The sequence below is a fragment of the Lineus longissimus genome, chromosome 3 (genome assembly GCF_910592395.1).
Source record: "Lineus longissimus chromosome 3, tnLinLong1.2, whole genome shotgun sequence".
Lineage (NCBI taxonomy): Eukaryota > Metazoa > Nemertea > Pilidiophora > Heteronemertea > Lineidae > Lineus > Lineus longissimus.
This window is the reverse complement of record NC_088310.1, coordinates 4028417-4051865: the sequence shown is the minus strand read 5'-3', so window position 1 is coordinate 4051865 and position 23449 is coordinate 4028417. Positions and strand designations below refer to the sequence as shown.

Sequence of the window (23449 nt, the reverse complement as noted above, 5' to 3'; positions counted from 1 at the left end):
CTGTAAACTCGCGTCAGCCATGGTCGTGTCGGTTGCATGATTTGATCTGAAGAAAATCTTTTCGCATTATTTTCATCTCGTTCCAGTGACCTTAAACTTGAAGCATCTGTGCTACAGCGACGGGCTGCATTGGAGCTGGACTATTCCACAAAGTTGCGCGAATGGGCAGAAACCCTGAGAAGTCATATTCAGGCCAATGGTACGTTCCCCTTATTTCATGAAACGGGCGTACAAAAACATCTCATTGCCTTTGCTCCTACTACTGCACTGGTGAAACTACCAGAGGTGTCAGATGAGTATCGCCTTTTCCATACACGTGCCCTTCTTGTTATTCTTGTTATATATTGAGTACTAAACTTTCCATACAGATACCCCTTCAAGCAAATGATAGAGCAGGTCTTTTACTGGCTATTGCTTCAGAACCGCAACGTTTTTGGGCCACTATTGACAAATTTGTCTTCTCTTAACTGCAGATGTGCAAGACTTGAAAGAAGTGAGGAAAACGTACATGTTGATGGCGGACGAGGCTGATTCGGAATCTAACAAACATTACAAAGTCTTTAATGATATTTCCAAGAACTTCAATGGACCTTACAACAGAATCCTAAGGTAGTTTTCTTCATCTTCTTCTGTGTTCCATCTTGTGAGTGTGTTAGACGCTATTGCGGTTGGCGACGTCGTCTACCAAAGGCGAGTGCCATGGAGGGGTTCATCTATCTCAATTCAAAAGCTACTCATGTTTATCGTTTGGAGGAGGCGGTCATCACCAGACCCCACCGCCTCTCAAAGCATACCAGAAGAAGAAGAAGAAATTCTGTTCTTCCCTAAACATGTTCCTACTTTCCATTGAGCTCAACTCGACCTGGGCCTGGCGCAATAACAAATTGAATTTATGTGTATTTCAGGTTTCGTGAGATGAATTACCACAAGGAAGACAATAGCCGAGGATGCAGGGAGATTAATTTCTATGAAGAAGAATTCCAGAAACTTCTGGTTTCTTATCAGCAGGTCAATGCGAAATTTGAGAAGTGGAAGCTGGTAGGTCAAACACAAAATGTTCTTTGGGGTGCCAAGAACAAAACGTCCTACATGAAGGTTGCATTTGTGCATGACGTAATAATGTTTTTTCTTTAACGTGCCTTCCGATATTTTGTTAAAAAAGGGAGTAAATAGGCAGGAGACAGACGGACCACATTAATTTTCCCAGAGTCGCCGATATGTGTCTTTACTTCCTCACGCACCTTCTTCTATCCCTATAGAGACTGTCCGAATTGAAGAAATCGACCCAAGGATCCCGTCCATGGTTTCTCCGCCCTTCGCATAAAGCTACGGCGAACCAGAGAGAATATACCGAGAAGAAATACAGCCTGCATCACCATCGTGAGAGGGAGGAAAGAAAAGCATTATTGCAAGTAAGCCGTATATCCAATACATTATCAGAGGTAGGCCGTACACCCTGCGCCCGTGATAAAATACAACCTGGATCGCGAGAAGACGTCTCTTAGAACCGGACCTGCAGTCTCAATCTGCAGTCGTGTTCGTTGTCTCCACGCCCAAAGCCACGTAGACCAAGTGTGCATAACACAGGGACTGGAGTCAGTGGAAAGAGGGCAATTCACACGATGCTTCCCCCCTTTCTGCTCGTCTGTAAATCTTGCAGCAAACTTTAATACAGTATTTGCGCTTGCTCACTTCCGCTACCATATGGCCATATCATGCTATTTAAGAGACACAATGTTTAAAGATATCAAGCATCACAGACTCACCAATTTCTGGTTGCGTCTTAGTTCTTTAAGAACATACTTGGCAGTCGCAGTTAAACGCGATAAAATTTAATTTTAGAACACGACTCGACTCCTGGACGAGATGAGAGACCAGGAAAAGAAGAGGCTGACGATGCTTATCAGTCAGTTCAAAGCGTACCTAAGGATACTGAGGCAGAATCACCATGAAAGGTTCGAATATAGAACATTTTGTGTTCTTTTCTTCTGCTTTTACACGTACTTTTACTCGTACTTGTTAACTCTCGACTACGTAGTTCCTTTCCCCGTCCCCTGAAGGAGGCATTACGCCGTCTTGGCCAAGGTTGTCCTTGTCACCATTTGAGACATTTCTGTCGTGCTGCGACCATGCAGCACATCTTCGATGACATGCAACTCTTCCAATCACGCTATTGTTAGAACGAGATTCGGCGTACTCTCAAGCAGACTGGCGGCCATGCAGAGGCACCGGTTATCAGTCTGCGGATGCCATTAACTGCCCAAAGCTGATGTTCAAATCTTGGCATTATCGACAACGCATGTTCGGAAAAGCTTTGGCGGCAAAAACGACCATATAGATTTTTTACCAATCTTCCACTTCAGTTTTGATAGGAGGGAATGTCTGAAAACCATCGAGTCTCACCTAGATAACATGAATCTTGACGAAATAGTTGAAAACTGGTCTGCAGAGAACCGAAAAACTGCAGACGACGTGAAAGACGACGGTGATGGACATGTCAGCGTAAAGACAAAAGTGAAAGGATTTGGATATGATATTGTTGACATCGGTGGTTTGAGCAGCCATAAGCTTGTTGATGACACTTCGGAGCAGTCTTCCAGTGACGCCGTGACGTACCTGGTTAAGGAGTCCAGCAGCCCACGCCGTAAGGATGGAATCCCGCCGGAGGAGAGTCCTGAAGATACCAATCTGAATGTCGAGAAAGGCGATCTACTAAAAGAAACACCAGTAGTAATGCGTAAGTGATTACTGGTGGGCATTCCGTTCAGAAATTGGCACGGACATGGATCATTATCAGTGATTTGTATTTGCGCCATTGTATTTCATATTCATCAGGACTTAACCTGACTTATATTGCAACAATGATTTATTTTTCAGTTTCAGAAATGTCCGATGCTGATGAATTAAATGACATAGAACTTTGCGGCCGATCTCTCAATATGTGTAAACAGAGTGACGACCTCATCACTCAGTCTTCCAGCCTCGGTATACAGAAAAAAGGTTACGCCACGGCCGGAACGGAGGTGGATGAAGTCATCGCGCTTCGGCCCGAGAAGCGCAAAGAGGCCCGGACCAGCACTTGGGTCATGCGGCAGTCGCCAGGGTTAGCATGGAGTCCCCCGCCCCACCATCCAACCCTGGATGTTGACGTGAGGCAGACGAAGTCGAGCAAGGATCACCAGAGTCCGAGGAACAATGGGGCGGCCGCAGTGGCATTGAGCGACCAGGACATGAGAAAATCGAGATACCGCGTCAGTGTGGCTCTGGATACATTAGGTGTTGGAACAAACGTTGTTGAAAGTAAGATGTTGAATTGTCATATGTGCCCCTGATCACGGAAAAAACTATTTCTTACTATGCCTCAAGCGACGGTATGTACTGGGTGCTTGGTAAAAAGCCGGTAACCTTCAACGCGAATCAACTCCAAAAAATGCCGGTTTAGTTTTACAGGTTGGCTTTATCTGGGTGTTTTGGTGATGACATGAATTAAACTAGTACTCCACGTCTTTCTCTTTTACAGCACTTCCCTTTACTCAGCCAAATATACAGAATAATGAACCGGAGTGTCCTCTATCCGGTCGTACGTACCCAACCCCACAGGCAGTGAAATCAGTCAGTGACTATAAGGCCAAGGCGCCCACTGAGCTCTCTTTCGGAAAGGGTAAGTTAAAGAAGCATCACTTCAAAGGAACATTTTGGATGTGTGACTTAGGTGACTGGGAGGATAATGCCCTGGCTTGCCACCGAGCACCACACCATGTATCACCACTCGCTTTCAAATGATTATCGCAAGTTTTGCACGACAGCTTTAGACGTGAATTGCGAATTTGAAGTTGTAATCCGTATACGTTTATTGCGCTTTATGGACTCTTCCAGTTTGGAGAAGTCACGAGCCAACTGGAAGCCAAATTCGTATAAAAAACCAACATATCTCATGCCCTACCTGTCCCTTTAACCTCATTCATTTATCACCCAGGGCGTACTCTGGCTATGCTGGTCGGTGGGAACGAAGATGGACTGGCGTACGGTTTCAAGATCACAAACACGGGCAGGAAGAAGTGGGGTTACTTTCCATTTATCCTTGTAGATGTTCTCCAGCCAGTTAGTCAACGATGAGATAGTAAACGTGGAATTATACTCACAGCAAGATATCCGTCAATGATGGATTCGTTTTGATGTGGCCCACTGTATTTTTGAGGTCATCATGATTTGACAACGTGTGACGTATGTATTATCAAAGTTCCATGTCCACACCTTCACCAAAGCCTGATCATTTCCATTGTGAAACCAGTCACCGAGAGGCTTGTCTTATAGTTTAAACATTGGTAGTGGTGAATATTGTATATACCGTATACTGGTAGTGTAGATATATCGTATGATGAATGTATAGCAAATAGTTCATACGTTGTACATTTGTATATTATATATTTTTTAATGAGGGAAATATTGTGTAAATTATATATACCAAAATCTTATAAGTTATTAATGTAATGTAATGCAGTACATAAATTGGGTTTTTGAAGTAATGCCATTATAATTTTGACGTTTTTGGCAAGATTACGAAATATAAACTGTTTATGAGTAGCTTTTATCTGTGTCTTTCCTCAACGAGAAACGAGCCATCATTACATTCTGGAGTGGAAGTAATCTTATCCCTTATTTCTGGTGGTGACGTCGTTGTCCACTGACCTGTCACGCCGGCATGCGGATCAGTGGTACAGTAAAGAATTATACGCCAAGCACATATTATTTCAAGTATCTTTACTATGCCATTGAAGCAGCATAAAAATTGCATATTTTCATAAATCATAAACAAAATTATGCGGTATGTACACAAATGATAAGTATAAAGCAAATAATTCTGGGTTATTTCACAAGGATAACAATGATTAGCACACGAATAACACATTTAAGGTACAGTGTGACCAGTACAACTATAGCCTCGACAGTGTAGAAAACAGCTGGCAGTACGCACTCATGTACACAGATGCTATAACAGTACCACATCTTACTCATGGAAGTTTTTATAAACTTTCAAAGTCTCTCGTGTTTAACATGCTTTTCTACAAGATACAAACAACATCTTTCCTAAGCTCTCATTTACAAAAAATAATCTAACGCTCAAATAAAATGCGTTTAGCGTGACGTCACTTGCACTTATGTGTGATGGCGTCACCAACACTATGCACGATTTTTTAAATGACTATTGGTTTATAACTTAAATGGAAACTTAAAGTACGCGTACAACCTACATATTTGCCATCAATCTTTACGACGTCAAAATCAACATGTACGTCGGAGGCAATCGTTTAATTCTATTTTATTTTAGCTTTAAATTACGATTTTTACCTGAACTAATTGCTTTATCCGAATTTCGAATACTGTTATGCCAGCCTGATTGTTTTACTACTAATTATCTACAATTTAATGGGTGCATGTTTGTGCACTGGTATTTGTGTACAAAAATCCACAACGCTAATTTCGAAAACGAGGCGCTGACATGCTTAGGCCTATATATCAATGCTTCACTATAATCGAGGCGTGTTAGAATATCATTTTCAAACCTACCACACACCTTCAGGTAGTTACAATTGTGCTTCGTTACGAACAAGATGCCTTCTATTACACGGAGGTGTTCAAATGGAGATGAACTTGAAGCCATTTTCTCGGTAGCTTTGCGAGGTTTTTAAATTTGTAAGTAGCGTGTAACTGTCTCAGTTTCCGTGTAAATGTCAAGTTTTGATTTATACGAAATCTTCTCACTGTCATGAGAAGCGAAATCGAATTGCGTCCTAGCTCCTTCGCCGATGCCTTGAAGACCAGAGGCCAGCTTGACCTCGGTGAATACCAACTGGGAAAGCTCACTGTCACCTTCATCCTGTGCCTGAAAATCTGAAATTTTTTTCGGTTTGAAAGAGTTCCCTCATTTATCACTATTCCCATCTCCGGATACCATACTAGTATCTGACTTTTGTTCATTTTGTTCGTCATCATATGAAATGAAATAGACCTTGGTGTCCCCTGCTCCCTTGGTATTCCTGTTGTAATCATCACCAAGAAATCCAGTCGACAACAATGTCAATGCCTCATTTGTTTCATTCTTCAAGTCTTTGCTAGATTTTCTTTCGCAGTCAGGATCGTGCGATTGCTCTTTATCATCCGAAAACTTTGTTGTCTGTTCCGCATAGCTTATGATACAATCCACCTTCTCTTTATTTGCATTACTTTCATTTGTCTGAAGCTTTGACCGAGAATATTTCAAGTCTTCCTCAATATTTATGAAACACACATCGTCCTCTTTGTTAACAGTGCCTTTATTTGTTTGAAGCTTTGAGACAGAGTTCTTCAGATCTTTCTCATAAGTGATGAAGCAGATCTCTTCCCCATCTTTACTATCTGCCAAGTTATAAGCCCGTTTCCTATCTTGGCCAGACTTCGATGGTCCTGTTATGGCAACTTCTGTGTCCTTCTCTTTGTTCTGGTCAGCATAAGTTATAACGAATACACTCTCCCCTTGGCCATACTCCATAGTTTTCTTTGCTGTTGAATACCCGCGGTCAAGAGTTCCCGTCCCATCAAGTGTGGAATCTAGTTCCAAGTCTTGAGTCTCATGCAGAAAGCGGACCTCTACAACCGCGCCATTTTCGTGTCGTTCCTTCCCTATCTCCCCCGATATGCTCCCCACCGATTCCAGGTTATCGCTATCACTATACGAAATAAAACAGATTTCTTCATTTCTTGTCATATCTGCTTCAGGTTCAATTGTGACAGACGTTGCCGTCGAATTAGAATATTCGCGAGAAAACTCTCCTGGATACCTATCGTAAAAGACATCGTCACTCGAACTGCTCCAACCACGTTTGCCAACGCAGACTCGTGCATCTTCAACATTCGGTGCTTGTTGATCACCTACTCTATTCCGACAAGGTTCTGACAACTCTTCTTCATTGCGACTTTCATTTCGCCTAACTGCAGTTTTTGCAAGGCCAAATTCATCACCTATTTCATAGATCAAAGGACACGATGAAGCCTTGTCGTTGTCGGCTAACCTGTTCAGAACGTTCATTTTATGGACTTCATACGATACAAAACACACACTTTCCTCTGAGTAGTTTATGTCAGAACACGACAGTAATCGTCCATTGTCGTCGAAGGTGACCATGAGTGATTGTGAGGATAGGCTAGAGTGTTCGCGTGTCTCTGCATCAGGTAACGACAGTGAGTAGCTGCTGCAAGTGTTCTCTCTTCGGACATCAGCATCACTGGCGTATTTACGAAACGGCGTGGGTTTCTGGCTTTCGTAGTCCATGACATAGGCTTCACTGTGCTCAAGATCGTAACTCTCCGAGGGTTTCCCGCTATCGTACTCCAAGTAGGATCCATCATAATAAGGAAGGTCTTTTTCCTCATCTAGATCGTTGCGAGTAACGCTAGATGGCGAAATAGCCCCGGGACACTGCTCATAGTCTATGAAGCAAACATCCAATGACTTGCAGACTGTTTCATCTCGCAGCCTCTCAGAGGTTACAGAAAGTATGAGAGACGGGGAATGTGGGGTTACTTGGACTAGCTGACTACAAAATGGAGGGTTGAGCTTGTGTGTTGGAGGGAAGCTGTGTTGCCTGCCACTGGCCGACAATTCCAAAGCTGTATCAGAGGCATTAAGACGAGAGGCAGCTTTTCTACTCATTTCATTCATTTGCCGATCCTCTTCGGGAGGTACCACTGCATCCTTGACCAAACCAACTTGACCGGCTGGACTTATCTCGAAATCACATTCGGATGATGAAACATGGATACCACGACTAAACTCGCTATATGGCAGCTCGGGACCTTCTTTCTCTTCCTCATTGATATCCTGGTCCCCAGTTCCTTCAGAAACTCGTTCAATGTCTATACATAGATGATATTTAGATAACTGTTCGTGAATATGTTTAATTTTTTTTTTGTATAGGTTCGTGTCTTCGGAAAGCGGTGGAATTTTTTCGAGGTCCGATTCATCTGGAGTATACAAATAAATCCACATTTAGTTCGGGGTTACTAGTTTCTCTATGGTTCGTGCAGTTTTATTTTTAATCTAACGTTCCTATGTGCTCTCCTCTACCGTCCTGTTACCTCCACCGCTAGGTCTACCATGGGCGTAGTGTTATGTACATCTGTTAAAATATGAGTCTATATCACAGCCATTTGCAGTTATTGGAAGCCACGACGCGCTAGGGGAAATCCAGTGGAAACGTTAGGAACAACTTGCCTGCAACATCTTCGACCAGATTCACTCTGTCTATGCCGTTCCAGATTGTATCGATCAGAACTGGCCGCGAAGTTATACAATGTTCCCTTCGGTCTCGATCCTCTTCTTCTTTAACAACTTTGGTCCTTCGGTCGATTAACGCTAATTTCCATTTGAATTCTTCACCTACTCGAATACTAGAGTCAATATACCAAAATCCTGACCCGACTGGATGTTCCACGCCCAAGACAGCCGCTGAGGGATCCCATGCACCGAGTTCTTGTAAACTCCCCGTTACACCGACGCAGAGGCCCTCACCAACGAAGCGATGCGTTCTGAACCATGTGCGTGTGGAAGTTCTATCTGCCGCTAAATCCTCTAATTCTCCTGGTTCTAAATCTTGTACGCCAGTAAATCGTTCAATTGCGCTAGCTACACCGTTTGTTGTCCTCCCATTGGTTTGGACATTCTGAGTCGACTGAACTGACGCCTGGCCATCTCCATCTCGCCCTCTCCTTGGTCCAATACATACCTGGATCTCCGATTGCGACTTCAACACCCATAGCAATTCCCTTTCCCGGACTTCAGCTGTTACCTCATTATCAAAATCTAAGGTGGTTTCGTTATTTCCTAGTTTATTCTTGGTTTCCCCACGTTCGTCATCGAAATCTTCGACAGACTCGTGTGCCGTTTGCATGCTTGCTTCACTACCATATTCCCATGAGTAATCACGAGGTAGCGGTTGTTTGACATCGACTCTTACGTTAACATTGACATCCTCATTGGGTTCGGGAAGCCTGTACTCAAAACTGGGAACTGAAGTATCCACTTTTGATTCGACACCATTCATCAAGCCATCAACCTTTGTCACACCTACAATCCCATTGTCCGTGTTGATTCTCACTTCTCCGTAATCAAATGGAATCTCTGTCATCTCGGTTGTTACATCTGACAGAGCTATGACTTTCTCCTCAGATGACCAGAGCACGTCTATCAAGCTGTCGCCAGTTTTCGGGACGATGTACTGTCTATCTGCACGGTCCTCCCATTTCCTTATCTCTGACCCATCAGGGGAGCCCTGGACTAATTTCCACCAGAACGACACACCTCGAGGAAGACTCAAGTGGATGTACCAAAGACCAGATCCAGGTGGGTTCTCTACGGCAAAGTGTTTGATGGTCTTCCAGTTCCCTAGCTCTGGCAGATCTCCAGTAACCCCTAAACGATCGTCTGCATCTAATCCTGACATGTATGTCCTGATAATCGTATTCAGCTCACTAATGTTGCCTTCCTTCATATCATCTGGTAGACCTGCTGCATTCTCCGCAAACACCGTCTTCTCCACAACCGCTATTTCCTTGGTCACTCTTTGCTGCATTTCAATGGTGGCATAATCAGAAATCAGAGCCACAGAGTCTAAGTCCGGCGAGTCTACTGCAACATCTTCCTCAGGGATGGTCTTTTGCGTTATTGCAGTGAGCTGTCCCTCTATACCTTCAACTTCCATCGTCGCCTGTGACAGCTCCATCTTTATTTGACTTGATTCATGTACCGTCTCAACTGGCATTGCGATTTCCGTTGTGATTGTTTGCTGCTGTTCACCCATCTCTTCTTGGGTTGCTCTCCCGAGCGGAGTAACACAGATGTCCTCTGTACTACTCTGCTCGGAGATTTCCAACTGCAACTCGGCTTGACTTATGGGCCTCTTTTTCACAGTATTTTCCTGTTGTGTAGTGACTTCGATCGTTGACTCTGGTGCAGTTACCGCGAGTTCGACCTGTATGAATGGTGCCTTCTCAACAACAGTAACGTTCTTCACATTAAGTGCAGTATTCTCAGGATCTATGATAACTTCTCCTATACTTTTGTGTACTTCTACTGGTTCGGCTGCTAGAGAACTTTCCTCTGGAATGTTAATCTCTTCTTGTAGAATTACGACATTTTCGCCTGTAGACTGAATGTTGATGACCACCTCTTCGGTATGAAGCTCACCAGTGAAAGTCGAAGTGACTTCACGCTGTGTGTCTGATTCGACTGCCATGATTTCTGTTATGGGCCTGTCCCGACCACCAGCACCTTCAATAGCAGTACAAGGTTCCTCATTTACATTCGCGATCTCCATAGTTGCTTCTTCCATCAATTCTGACACCCCTTCCGTTGCTCTCGAGTCCATGACGACAGCTGCTTCGCGCTCAGTCATCTGTATCGAAATGGTAGGCGGAATCTCCAATTCGCTGACGTGCTGTGTATCCTCGGACATTCCTTCTGTCGGTACGGTCGCCTCCTGCAAAGCGGCCGTATGTTCTGCAAATACTTCCATCCTGTACCCAGCGATTTCTGACTCAATCTCGGGAATCTGTCCTGCTTCAGTCCCCCGATCATCGTGACTTAACAAGTCAATCTCCGTAAGTGGCCTTGGGGATGTGACTGAAATCTTTCTCTCAACAACAAAACCTTTTTCTTCAGGAACATTCAAAGCCTGTTCAGGGTCCATTGGGTCAACTTCCTCGCTCCCGACAACAACCTGAATTTCAGTTGTTTGTAGTGTAACTTCAGGAACATCGCCCAGCCTCTCAACATGATCTGCATCGTATGGGACGGCCGCTTCGACACCAATAGCCTTTTCTGTCAAAGCCACAACTTGTCCTTCCATAGGGACTGTATCATAGGCAATAACTTGGACCTCAGGGGTTTCCATATGGGCTGTGTCGAACTCGGTCACATCATGGGACACAGGATCAATCTCTGCAAGTGGCCTTTGAGCTGTGACAGATATCTTTTCTTCAACTTGTGTGGCTAATTCGACCCCTTCCAGATTCAGGGTAAGCTCTACTTCTAATGGAACTGTTTCTTCTGCTCCCTCGGATTTTTCAGACAAAGCTACAATATGACCAGTAGTACCTTCGACACTATAGCCAATGTCTTGGATCTCCGAGACTCCGATATTGGATATTTCCATTTCTGTAACTTCATGGGAGACTGGGTCGATCTCCATTGTCGGCCTTGGAGCTGTGATTGAGACCTTTCTTTCAATTGCAAGAGCTTTTTCTTCCGTAACATTCAAAGCATGTTCAGGTTCCATTGGGCCAACTTCCTCAGAGCCAACAACAATCTGGATTTCAGTTGTTTGAAGTGTTACTTGAGGAACATCGCCAATACTTTGGACATTGTCAACATCGTATGGCTGTACCCCTTCTGAAGGTAAGGCTGATTCCTGTATTGCTACTCCATGATACGAGTCCATTGTTCTCCCTGGGACTTCAGTTTGCATGTCAGCAATAGATACCATGTTTTCGGTTGTCCCTTCTGTCATTAAACTAGTTTCTGATATTGCTACGCTGTGTTCTGTGTCGGGATGAACAGAGAAAGGCACGCCTGCTTCTTGTGACTCAGCACTTTCCATGACGATACTTTCCTCAATTCCTTGGCAACTCTCTTGCTGAAGATCTACTGCAACTAGTTGCCGTGGCTCCGTACTTGATATCTTTCTCCGTGGTTCCTCAATAATGAGGACGTCAGCCGTTTCAGTTGATTCTGGATCTATAGAAACAACCTCCTCCGAAGTCTGTGCACTTTGTAGTTCCGTAATCAGTGTAATCCCAGTCACCATTTCTGTCAACTGCTCAATTGGCCCCAACCCTTCTGAAATAATAGTCTTCTCTGTCGTTTGGGATACGCACTCTCTCTGCTCTTCAAAGACATCAATTGGCTGGATATTGACCTGAAGGCCACTACCAGAGGAATCATTAAAAGATTCTATGAGTTCCTGGTGTCCTGGAGCAGGCGCCTCTACGACTCTATACTCCTTCGGGGTGGGCACCGTATGGTCCTTCTTCAACTCAGCTGCAGTCATGGGCTCCTCAAGTTCCACGTCCTCTTGGCGCGATATGTAAACAGTTTTCATAGGATCCTGTGGTGTAAGATCTGTATTAGTGTAGTCAACAGCAGTCTTCTCGACTGTGGTAATCTCATGAGAAAGAGCTGCCTGTAATTCCATTTCAACATGTTCGCCAATATTGGGAGTCTGCGAGGCATTCTGAATGACATCACCAGATGTTTCAAAAGCCATACCTTGTTCGAATGGAACGGTGTCTAATCTTGTTGCTGCCACTTCTTCGTGTTTCTGCTGTGTGGTGATGATGATATTTGCCGTAGGATCCACAATCATTTGTGGGGGTGAAGGATGACAGGGTTCGACCTCTTCAGGAGACAGAACCTCTGCAAATCTTTCAGACCCGTTATCTGCCAGGGTCATATATTTTTGGGCTTCTTCATCAACACACGGATTTGTAGTTTCTCCCAACCTGAATGGTACTTGGTTTATCAGTGACACACGACGTTCTGGTACTGTTAATATAACTGGCGGGCTAATTTCCTGTGTAGCCACTTCAGCAGGACTGGTTTTATCCTCTGTTGATAGGACTTCTTTGGCGAGGGCTTCAAGGTTTCCAGGAATCTCTTCATCGCCATGATCTAGTTTCAGACTTTCATATTTCAAAGCTATTGCAGTGTTCGGTTCTTCATCTGCGTACAGTTCACGGCGTCTCTTCCTGTATGCCTCAGGAACGTTAACCGAATAAGAAAATGGAATGCTCTCGAGTTCTTTCTCATCTGGATGAACATTTATTGGTGTTTGGCCGTATGCCCACAAAGCATCAACCATGAGTGGATTAGAAGGGATGGTCAACTTTCTATTTGGCCTCTCTTCAAATCTCAGGAAGAGCCTTTGGCGTCGGTCAAACACAATCAGTTTCCAGTTGATCTCCAGCCCTGCTGGCAGTTTGCAGTAAACGTACCAGAAGCCTGATCCTTTGGGAAGTTCCTCGCCTATGCCTGTGTGAACCTTCCAGTTACCAAGAAACTCGGAGTCACCTATTACTGCAATCTGTTCATCATCTGAGTTGACAAGGTAATGCGTCCGGAAAAATACATCTGTCATGTAAGGTACCAGGGCACCTTGGATTTCAAATGGCACATCTTGCGCTATAGAAACCCGCCTGTCTGGTACAGGCTCACCCAACATTTCAGAATAATCAGCACCGTCTTCTCCACCCACATCACCTTCAAGTACTTCTTCAGCCAAGGCAGCTAAATTCTCAGGCATATCCTCCTCATCATGAGAAACCCTAAGACTCTCAAATTTCAGAGCTATGGCGGGGCTATCCAGGGCATCTGCGAAAGACGCAGCACGCCTGTTCCTATAGGCCTCTGGAACATCGACAATGTATGAAAATGGAATGCTTTCTAGTTCTTTCTCGTCAGGATAAACCTCTATTGGTGTCTGACCGTAACTCCACAATGCGTCAACCATGATAGGATGGCATGGAACGGTTAGCTTTCTGTTTGGTCTATCCTCGAAATGAAGAAAGCGGCCCTGTCCCGGGTCGAATACTATGAGTTTCCAGTTGAGCTTGGATCCAGCCGGCAGTTTACAGTAGACATACCAGAAACCGGACCCCTTTGGGAGTTCTTCTCCAATGCTTGTGTGGACTTTCCGATCCCCAAGCAATTCAGCTTCACCAATAACTGCAACATGTTCGTAATCGGCATCAACAAGACGATGGGTGCGGAAGAATACATCAGTCATATAGGGAACAAGAGCACCTTTGATCTCAAATGGCGCTTCATGAACAAGTGTAACAGGTCTGACTGGAACTTGCTCGTCCGAGGTCTGGTTAGCATCAGGGCATTCTTCTGTGGGAACATCGTCTGAAAGCACCTCCTTTGCAAGGGCAGCTGGAACCTCTTCATCCTCGTGAGCTACTCGTAGACTTTCGTACTTGAGAGCAATGGCTGGGATATTCAGTGAATCTCCGAACAGTTCTATGCGCCTGTTCCTGTAGTCCTCGGGGACATCTACCACATATGAAAATGGGATGCATTCTAGTTTGATTTCATCAGGATGGACTTCAATAGGTGTTTGACCATAACCCCACAGCACATCAACCATTATTGGATGGGATGGAATGACCAGTTTCCTGTTTGGACGTTCCTCGAAGTGTAGGAACCGTCCCTGCTTTCGGTCAAAGACAATCAATTTCCAGTTTATCTTCAACCCTGCTGGTAGTCTACAGTAGACATACCAGAATCCCGAACCTTTTGGAAGTTCCTCTCCAATTCGTGTATGGACTTCCCAGTTGCCGAGGTATTTTGAATCTCCAATAACTGCCACGTATTCGTCATTAGAATTGACCAGGTGGTGGGTGCGGAAGAAGACATCAGTCATGTAGGGAACAAGAGCACCGTAGTTAGTATCTGTAGCATCTGCCTCGGAGGCCGTTTGTGCCAAGCTATCACCGATTTCTTTGCCATTCTCTTCTAATAATGATGGGATTGACTGTTCCACTTGCTGTTCTGCCATCTCACTTTGTTCCTCAACATCTCTAGGGGTTTCAACTGCATCAGATGGTGTCTGTCGAAGATTCTCCATAAATGCTTCAGCATCTGTCGTGATGACATCTTGCAATGTCTGGCTGAAGGCTAAAATCGATTCAGTGCAAGCTTTGGTTTCTGGTAGTTCTAACCCCTGTTGCTTTGCCTGCACTGTTGCATCCGTATCCATCTCTTCGATTTCTTTGTCATTAGGTTCATTCAGTATGTCAATCTGTCTTTCAAAGCCGAGCGTGATGTCATGGACAATGGAGACCCGTCTTTCACGAACAGATTTGTTGTCCGGTTCATGGGATGTTCCATCCACATTTTCTTTATTGCTGTCCTCTGAGAGTACCTCTTTAGCCAAGGCCCCCAGATTATCGGGTATAGGTCCAGTATCGATAAGGACTTTCAGGCTTTCATATTTCAGAGCAATTGGCGGTAGATTTGTGGCAACGCCAGCAAACGCAGCACGTCTCTTCCTGTAGGCTTCTGGGACCTTCACAGGATACGAAAAAGGAATGCTCTCCAACTCAGTTTCATCAGGGTGGACTTCAATAGGAGTTTGACCGAAAGCCCACAACGCATCAATCATTATTGGGTGAGAAGGAACGACTAATGCCCTATTTGGTCTCTCTTCGAATCGGAGGAAGCGTCCCTCTCGACGGTTGAATACGATGAGCTTCCAGTTTATTCCCAGTCCTGCTGGAAGCTTACAGTAGACATACCAAAACCCTGATCCTTTGGGCAACTCTTCTCCGAAACTTGTGTGGATTTTCCAGTTGCCGAGAAAGTCAGAGTCACCAATGACTGCAACATACTCGTCATCGGAATGAACCAGATAATGGGTCCTTATGAAAACATCAGTCATGTAGGGAACGAGGGCTAACTGAATATCGAAAGGTGCTTTATGAATGCGAGAGACACGCCTCGTTGGTCTAGCAACGTCTTCGCCTTTATCTTCACCAGTGGGCTCCTCTCTAACAACGTCATCTGATAGGACCTCCTTGGCCAAAGCGGCTAGCTGTTCTGGGACAATCTCATCAGGTTGAGCAACTCGCATGCTGTCATATTTCAGGGCTTTTGCAGGGAAATTCAATGCCTTTCCAAACAACGCCATACGTCGGTCTCGATAGGCCTCTGGAACATCGACTTCAAATGAAAATGGAATGCTTTCTAGGTCATTTTCTTCAGGATGGACTTCGATTGGGGTCTCACCATAGTACGCCCATAAGACATCGACCATGATTGGTTTAGATGGGATGAGCAGGTGCCTATTCGGTCTTTCCTCAAATCGCAAGAAGTGCCCTTGGCGTCGGTCAAAAACGATCAGTTTCCAGTTGATTTTCAACCCTGCTGGCAGCTTGCAGTAAACATACCAGAAGCCGGATCCCTTGGGTAGCTCCTCTCCGATGCTTGTGTGGACATTCCAGTTACCAAGATACTCCGAGTCGCCAATCACAGCGACGTATTCATCATCGGAATGAACCAGATAGTGTGTCCGGAAGAAAACATCTGTCATATGGGGAACAAGAGCACCATCACTTGCGATTACTGTTGCTATTGTATCTGAGGGTATCTGAGTAACTCCTGTGGGTGCACTGATTCTGTCGTCTTGTTCCTCTCCATCTAAAGCGAGTGGCATTGACTCGGCCACTTGATTTTCTGTCAGATCTATTTCTTCCTCAACTTCCTGAAGCTCGCCTGAGGCACCTGGTATGAACTGGCTCAGCTGCTCTGCAAGGAATGTAGCATCACTCATGATGTCTTCTTCTAGAGATTCACTGTATGCTTCAATAGAGTCAAAGTTAGCAGAGGAGTCCTGACGTTCTACGTTTAATTCCTCTTTTTCCTCGCATATGGATTCTAGTTTTATGGGTCCTTCTTCACTGGAATCTGAAAATTCTCTCAGGACATCGTAAGAAAATGGAATAGACTCTAACTGCCTGTCACAGTCATGGACATCAATTTGGGTATCATCAAAGGCCCAAAGTGCATCAATTAATGTATACACGTTTGGTACTACGAGTGTCCTATTCGGGCGTTCCTCACATCTGATTAGTGAACCAGTGTCAGTGTTAAAGAGGACTAACTTCCACTTGATCTTGGATCCTGCAGGTAAGCGGCTGAACATATACCAAAAACCTGATTTAGTTGGAATTTCCTCCCCCATGCATGATTGGCATAGCTCTGTCTCTTTCGAACCTTCCCTGTTCCATGCCAATGCCACACATTCGCCCTCTCGATGGTTCGTGTAGTGGGTCCGAAAGAAGATGGTCGTGAGAGGGGTTCCAAATGGAGATGAGGCAGCAGCCTCAGTGAACGGACATTGGCAGACAAAATCTGGAGATAATGACTCGTCTGAAAGTACAGGGTCACAGCTTTCCTCCTGCGTTGCCACTGTCTGATCTATGAGGTCGATCGTATCAGGACCTTCATCAAGGAACGGTACTTCGAGAACAGAGTTCAAAGCATCGGGAATGTTTTCGCCCTCATATGTGATAGAAGCACTGGTAGCTTCAGTAACTGTTGTGGTCGTTGCAACGGTAATAACTTCTGCCTCTGATATTCTGACAGTTTCCTTTGAGACCTGCTCCTCAGTCACTGGGCCTGTTGCCATGGTTCGGACCTCCAATACTGTTCCAACCACATCTGGAACGCAAACAGCTTCTTCAGACGTGTATTTATGGACCTCTAAACTTCGGATGATATGCTGTTCGTTACCAGCATCTTGCGACATGAGTATTGACTCCTCAGAGGGTAATGCGTAATCGTCATCATCCGAAGAATCTGCATCGAGGTCAGTGGTCAAAGTTTCCGTAGACTTGGAAAGGACTGGGTTCAACAATCCTATCACATCGCCATCGGTATCATCATCTAAATCAGTTACCATTTTTTTGGTACCACCAAGTGGCTCATCGATCAATTTACTAACACCATCGGGTTCTGGGGAAATGATTTGAATGGTAGTTGAAATGTTCGGGCTGGCACCTTCCATGGCTCCAGGACCTTGTTCTTGGATGTCTGACGCCTCATCTCGGTCTGTTCTTAGGATTCTCCCATCTTCATCATCAACATCTTCTGAAATATCTGAATCTAAGTCTGTGACCAATTTGTCTTGCAATCTGCCATCTTCATCAAGGGCCTGCTTGAGACCGAAAGGGACTAGTTCAATCGTGCTTTCACCTGGGGCCGTAACCATCTTTGGATCTGCTGGATCTTGTTCAGGAAAATCCTCATCTGAGTCCGTAGTCAATCCAACTTCACCTGTAGTATCTGCATCTAAATCGGTAGTTAATTTTGGCTGCGTAACTTCAATTTTACCACCTTCTTCGACTGTGCAACTAACCTCCTGGGGTCCCAGTTCAAGTGTGTTCACGATTGGGGATGCTACAACATCTGCTGCTGGACTTGTCTCATGAATGCCAGTTTCTGCATTGAGGTCTGGGGTCAAGGTATCAACGTCTTCATCCAAATCTGTGACAAGTTTGTCTAGACTCTTACCATCTTCAATGTTATGGTTCAACTCTGGAGGAATGAATTCAACTGTACTTTGGATAGGGACACCGATAGTATCTTCAGTTGCTGCTGTCTGTACTTGAAGACTTCGTTCTGTTGCCTCCTCTGTCCCAGGGCCGCGTTCAAGCAAATCATCCGTTGCCTGCTTGGTCTCTGGAAGCCCAATGTACTCCCCTGCACACTTTTCCTGCGGAATCATTTCAATGGTGTCAACCTCTTGGCGTCGTGTTTCAATTTCTATCGCTGGACTGGTCAATTCGATCGCCTGTTCGGATAGATCTGGTTCTGCCCCAATGAACTCTAGATGTTGCTGGCTAGCAACATCGCCTACTGCCTGTTCTACCAATCCCTCATCATCCAGATTTGTCGGTAATCGAACGCCTAGTTGGTGACCACCCTCAATATCTGCAGTTAACTCTGGCTGCTTAGCTGCCACTGCGCCACCTTCTTCGACTGTGTGACCCATCTCCAGGGGACTCAATTCAAGTGAGTTATCGACTTGACATGCTACGACATCTGCCGCTGGACTTTGCTCTTGAATATCAGTTTCTGTATCCATGTCTGTTGTCAAGGCAGCAACATTTCCGTCATCGGCTGTGTCATCATGCAAATCTGTGATTAATTTGTCCATACATTTACCATCTTCAACGCCCTGGTTCAACTCGGGAGCAATGAATTCAACTGTACTTTGAGCAGGGACACCGATAGTCTCTTCAGTTGTTGCCATTTGTACTTGAAGACCACGTTCAGCCGCATCCTCGGCCTCGGGGCTATGCTCACGCAAATCAGCTGTTGCCAGCTTCTTTCTCGGAGGCCCAACGTCCTCCTCTGCACGCTCTTTCTGCGGAGTTAATTCAGTGGTGTCAACCTCCAGGCGTCGTGTTTCAATTGTTGCCGGCGGACTCTTGGAATTGATAGATTCTCCTGACAGATTTTGGTCAACCTCTGTGAACTCTTTGGGAAGCTGGCTAACCACATCGCTAACTGTCTGTTCTACTGGCCCCTCCTCGTCCATTACATTTCTTTCAAAGTCACTTTCACTTTCAGGAGCGTCTTCAAACTCAAATTCAATGCTGGACTCAGAACTGAAAGTTGTTTTTTCCCCTACCTCTATATATTCATCTACATCTGCATCTTCATGCGTGCCCTCACTGTTAGGAACATCTGCGATGCTGGCCTCATCGATGACACGATGAGAGTCAGCGTCAGGCAAGAACAACTCCACGACACCTTGGTCTAATAGCGCGGGTGGAAGTTCACTGTCACCTTGTATAAACTCAGTTACAGGTTCTGCCACTGATGTCTGTTCCAGTGAAGCTCCCTGCGGAGGAAGTGTCTGGTTGATCCTCTCTGATGCTTCTGGCACTTCTAACGATTTCTCATCCATGGCCACTAATTCCAATGGTGGTGCCTCCTGCAACTCACCCTCTGCGAGTTCCATTTGAGGTTCTACTATCATCTGTTCATCTGATAAACTTTGCGAGAGATAGGTCTCCTTTTTCTGTTGGTTTCTTCTTTCCTCAGCTTCAGGAACCATTACGAAATCTGCGTCTCCAGAGCTGCCACTTGAACTGTGTGCAATTGGAACTTGTTGATCGGCGTTTTGGTGAACAAAGACAAAGTCGTCATCACTTCTTGCTGGGGACGGTTCATGACCTCCCTGTGATTGTTCCGGTACCAGCTGGGTTAATGTGTCTCCCGAGGTATCGATTTGAGTGCTATCAACTTCGTATTTTAATGTCTCCAAGTCCTGGTCAATGGCCATCTCAGCACCAATGCCAGGCTCTACAGCTTTGAATTGCTTTGGCTGCTTCAACATAACGTCCTTTTCAGACATCTCCTGAACACATTCGAAACCATACGGTTCTGTTACAACTTCTTGATGAGATTTCATGGTCTCATCACTCTCATCACCAGTTCCTGGGTCAATTGAAGGATATTTTACTCTGTGGTCTAAAGAATCCCCTTCAGAGACGACTTGGGCATCTTCAAAGCAATAAGGTATAGTCTCTATTTGTTGATTAGGTTTCATAGTTTCATCACCAGTTCCTGGGTCGATTGCGGGGTATTTTATCGTGCTGTTGAAAGTGTCACCTTCAACATCAGCCGGGGCGCTTTCCGACTGGAACTCAAACGTCCTCGTTTGTTGAATAGGCTTCATGGTTTCATCACCACTTCCTGCATCGGTTGCAGAATATCCCAATTTGATATCACCTTCAACATCAGCCGGGGCGCTTTCTAACTGGAAATCGAGTATCTCCGTTTGTTGAATGGGCTTCATGGTTTCATCACCACTTCCTGCATCGATTGCAGAATATCGCAATTTGATGTCACCTTCAACATCAGCCGGGGCGCTTTCCAACTGGAAGTCGAGTATCTCCATTTGTTGAATAGGCTTCACGGTTTCCTCACCACTTCCTGCACCGATTGCAGAATATTTCAATTTGGTGTCGCCTTGAGCATCAGCCGGGGCGCTTTCCGACTGGAACTCAAGCGTCCTCGTTTGTTGAATAGGCTCCATGGTTTCATCACCACTTCCTGCATCGATTGCAGAATATCGCAATTTGATGTCACCTTCAACATCAGCCGGGGCGCTTTCCAACTGGAAGTCGAGTATCTCCATTTGTTGAATAGGCTTCACGGTTTCCTCACCGCTTCCTGCACCGGTTGCAGAATATTTCAATTTGGAGTCGCCTGGAGCATCAGCCGGGGCGCTTTGCGACTGGAACTCAATAGTCTCTGTTTGTTGGCTGAGCAATGTTACCCCTCCAGCCCCTGGGTCTACTGCTTTGTATTCCACCTCCCCTGTTACGGCAAAACCCGTCTCGGCGGCGACCTGCCCCGGGTCTGATTCAAGCAGAAACGTTCTGTACCGATTTTCGCTGTCGCCAAACTGGGTTTCAATATTCTGCGCTGGTAATATGACAGTGGGAGTTGGGTCTAATGTCATCGAAATTGAAGATTCTTCCTGTTCTGGTCTAGCAAAGTCCTCTTCGTCTGTATCGGGGTGAGCTGTGAAGCATGCCATGTCAGGCGTGATTTCCAAAGACAACGGGGACGCCCCGGGGATAATGGACATACGCTTGTACAGCTGCAAGTTCTCAACCTCGTGCAGAGAGTATCGTCGGCAGAGGTTATACACCAACCTTGAGATTTCGTCGGCCTTTTCCTCATCTAAACTGACATCCTCAGTCTCCATTTCTTCCTCTTCATTGTATGTCCCATCCAAGCGTAAGGTATGGCTATGGACTGGTCTCATGGTCGGCACGACCTGGTCCTGCTGATGAAAATACTTTCGGTGAATCATCCGCAGATCAACATGAGGCAATAGATCTATGATTCTATCAATATCGTCCTTGTTGTCGGAGTCATTATCGCTTGATGCACTTTCTCTCAGTTCTCTTAATGTGGCGGCGAAGGTTGGATCCTGTAATGAAATCCGCCGATAGATTTGATACTGAACAGAATCTGGTATTTCGTCCACGATACTCTTTCGCCTTGATGTCGAGTAAGCTCTTGTTTCAATCTCCATCGGCGCCGCATCGTACTCCCCTGAGTAATCAGACTCCGGTGTCAACTCTTTTAAGCTTGGTCGGAATTTCAATTCGACAGACTGTTCAGTAAGATCTAGTCCCCTGCTTTTCATGTATCTATTGTCAACAGTTGGCACGATTATAGTTCGCTCTTCCTTGCTATGTTTTCTCTCCCTATCGTCCGAAAGTGGGGCTAAGTTCCCGTTCTTATCCCAGCTTGTATCAAACTCTACTTTGACCTGTTTGCGCCTCTTAAGCGTCCTGATTCCACTCAAGATGTCGGATATGACAGACTCCTCCTGAGGACTAACTCCCTCATCTGATTCCTGATTACTTGTATCTTGAAGAAGTTGTGTCCCTGTTTCATTGGAGGAGACTTGCATTTGAGCAAGTTTGATGACGTTTTTGGCAATTCCTGCTGCGAACAGTGACCTTTTCACCATCTCATCCAGCGTGCCGTTAGACTTCTTCCCCTTCTTCCCTTTCTTTGCCTTCCCTTTGCCTTTGCCACCGCCACCCGCACTGTCCCCATCACCATCACTACCGATTGAAACCGCCACCATTTCTAATTTAGCTAGGTGCACTGCTTGTTTTGTTATGTCTTCATCCCCAACTAAGTCTTCGAAATTCTTAATACTGGTGCGTCTGGTTTCTAGTTGCGTCGTATCCGCAGTGTCACCCTGGGCCTTCTCATGTTCCTGCTCATCCAACTTGATCTGCTTTTGTGCAAGGTTGACCACACGCTTCGCCACATCAGTGGCGAATGCCTGCTTGTCGACCATCTCTTCCAGAGTGATGCTAGAAGGACTCTTACCTCGCTTTCCAGCCTGGAGATCATCCTCCGCGATGGTAATCTTACCCACCGCAGCCTTGGTAACTGCCTGTACCACGGCCTTGGCACTTTCGATGATGGCTTGTTCTTCTGGTTCTGATAGTTCTTCATCTTGGCCAACTAACCCAATGAGTGCAACTGGTTCGATGGACTCTGAAACATACATGGCGTTTTTATTATCATTGCAGTTCATAATCACTTATGGACGTCGCTGTCATTTGAACAAAGGTTCCAATATGTAACTATAGCTGTTTATGATATATAGACTAAAAACGCTGAATATTTATCGCGTTTTAGAGAAAAGCATTGGGCAGTTTGATGTTGGCGTCATCAGTTCAGCCTTGCGTTAGTGTACATGTACGTACGCCATTTTAAAACTCGCCGCCATAATAAAGATGTCACGCACCTGTTAGGCTTGAATCTCGTGAATGTACGATAACTTGTCCACCGCTCCATGCGCTGTCTAAAACACGTATCCTTTCTGCTTGAAGGTTTGTCTCTGCCAATCTGAAAACATGAGTTTATCGACAGTGTTTAAATTTTAAAGACAATTTTATCGATTCCTCTCGTAACAGATCAAAATGTTCCCCTAATCTGGTAATTATATCCGTTCCAAGTCAGTTAACTTGGTTTTCTAACTATAGCTGTAGGGGTGGGTCAGCCGAAACCGATTTCAATGTATGTGACATTCTGATGAAATATTAGTGGATCATCAACATTGCCTATCCTTATACAGCGGACACACTGACCCAGACAGGAGATAACTTCAATCACTTACGATCTTTCCTTGGCAGTTTCATCTGTCAGCGCCCATTTCCATATCATGCACTCATCCTGGTCGACAGGTAGTTGAGAATCTACGAACCATACCTCTTCTCCAGGGGGGACTGTGGTGGCGTCGAGGTCAGCCATGTCGGAAGGTCCCGACTGCTCGCTGGTTTCTAGGACGGCCAGGCGGTAGCT

The 23449-nt window shown here is 45.3% G+C and overlaps 1 protein-coding gene across 1 annotated transcript; it reads right to left on the bottom strand.

Moving 5' to 3' along the window:
- Positions 1–4752: 4752 nt before the first annotated feature.
- On the bottom strand, positions 4753–22461 carry LOC135485425 (uncharacterized). The gene is made up of 2 exons (XM_064767429.1): positions 8252–22461; positions 4753–8001 (listed from the first exon to the last, which is right to left on the bottom strand). The coding sequence occupies exons 1-2, from the start codon at positions 22434–22436 to the stop codon at positions 5924–5926; spliced, it is 16263 nt and encodes a 5420-aa protein (XP_064623499.1). The 5' UTR covers positions 22437–22461; the 3' UTR covers positions 4753–5923.
- Positions 22462–23449: the final 988 nt, after the last annotated feature.

Bases quoted from the DNA above. Each gene is read 5' to 3' on its own strand.
- LOC135485425 (XM_064767429.1), bottom strand. From the start codon at position 22,436: ATGGTCGACAAGCAGGCATTCGCCACTGATGTGGCGAAGCGTGTGGTC. The intron at 8,002-8,251 runs GCAAGTTGTTCC...TGTATACTCCAG, and splicing joins TCTGGTCGAAGATGTTGCAG to ATGAATCGGACCTCGAAAAA.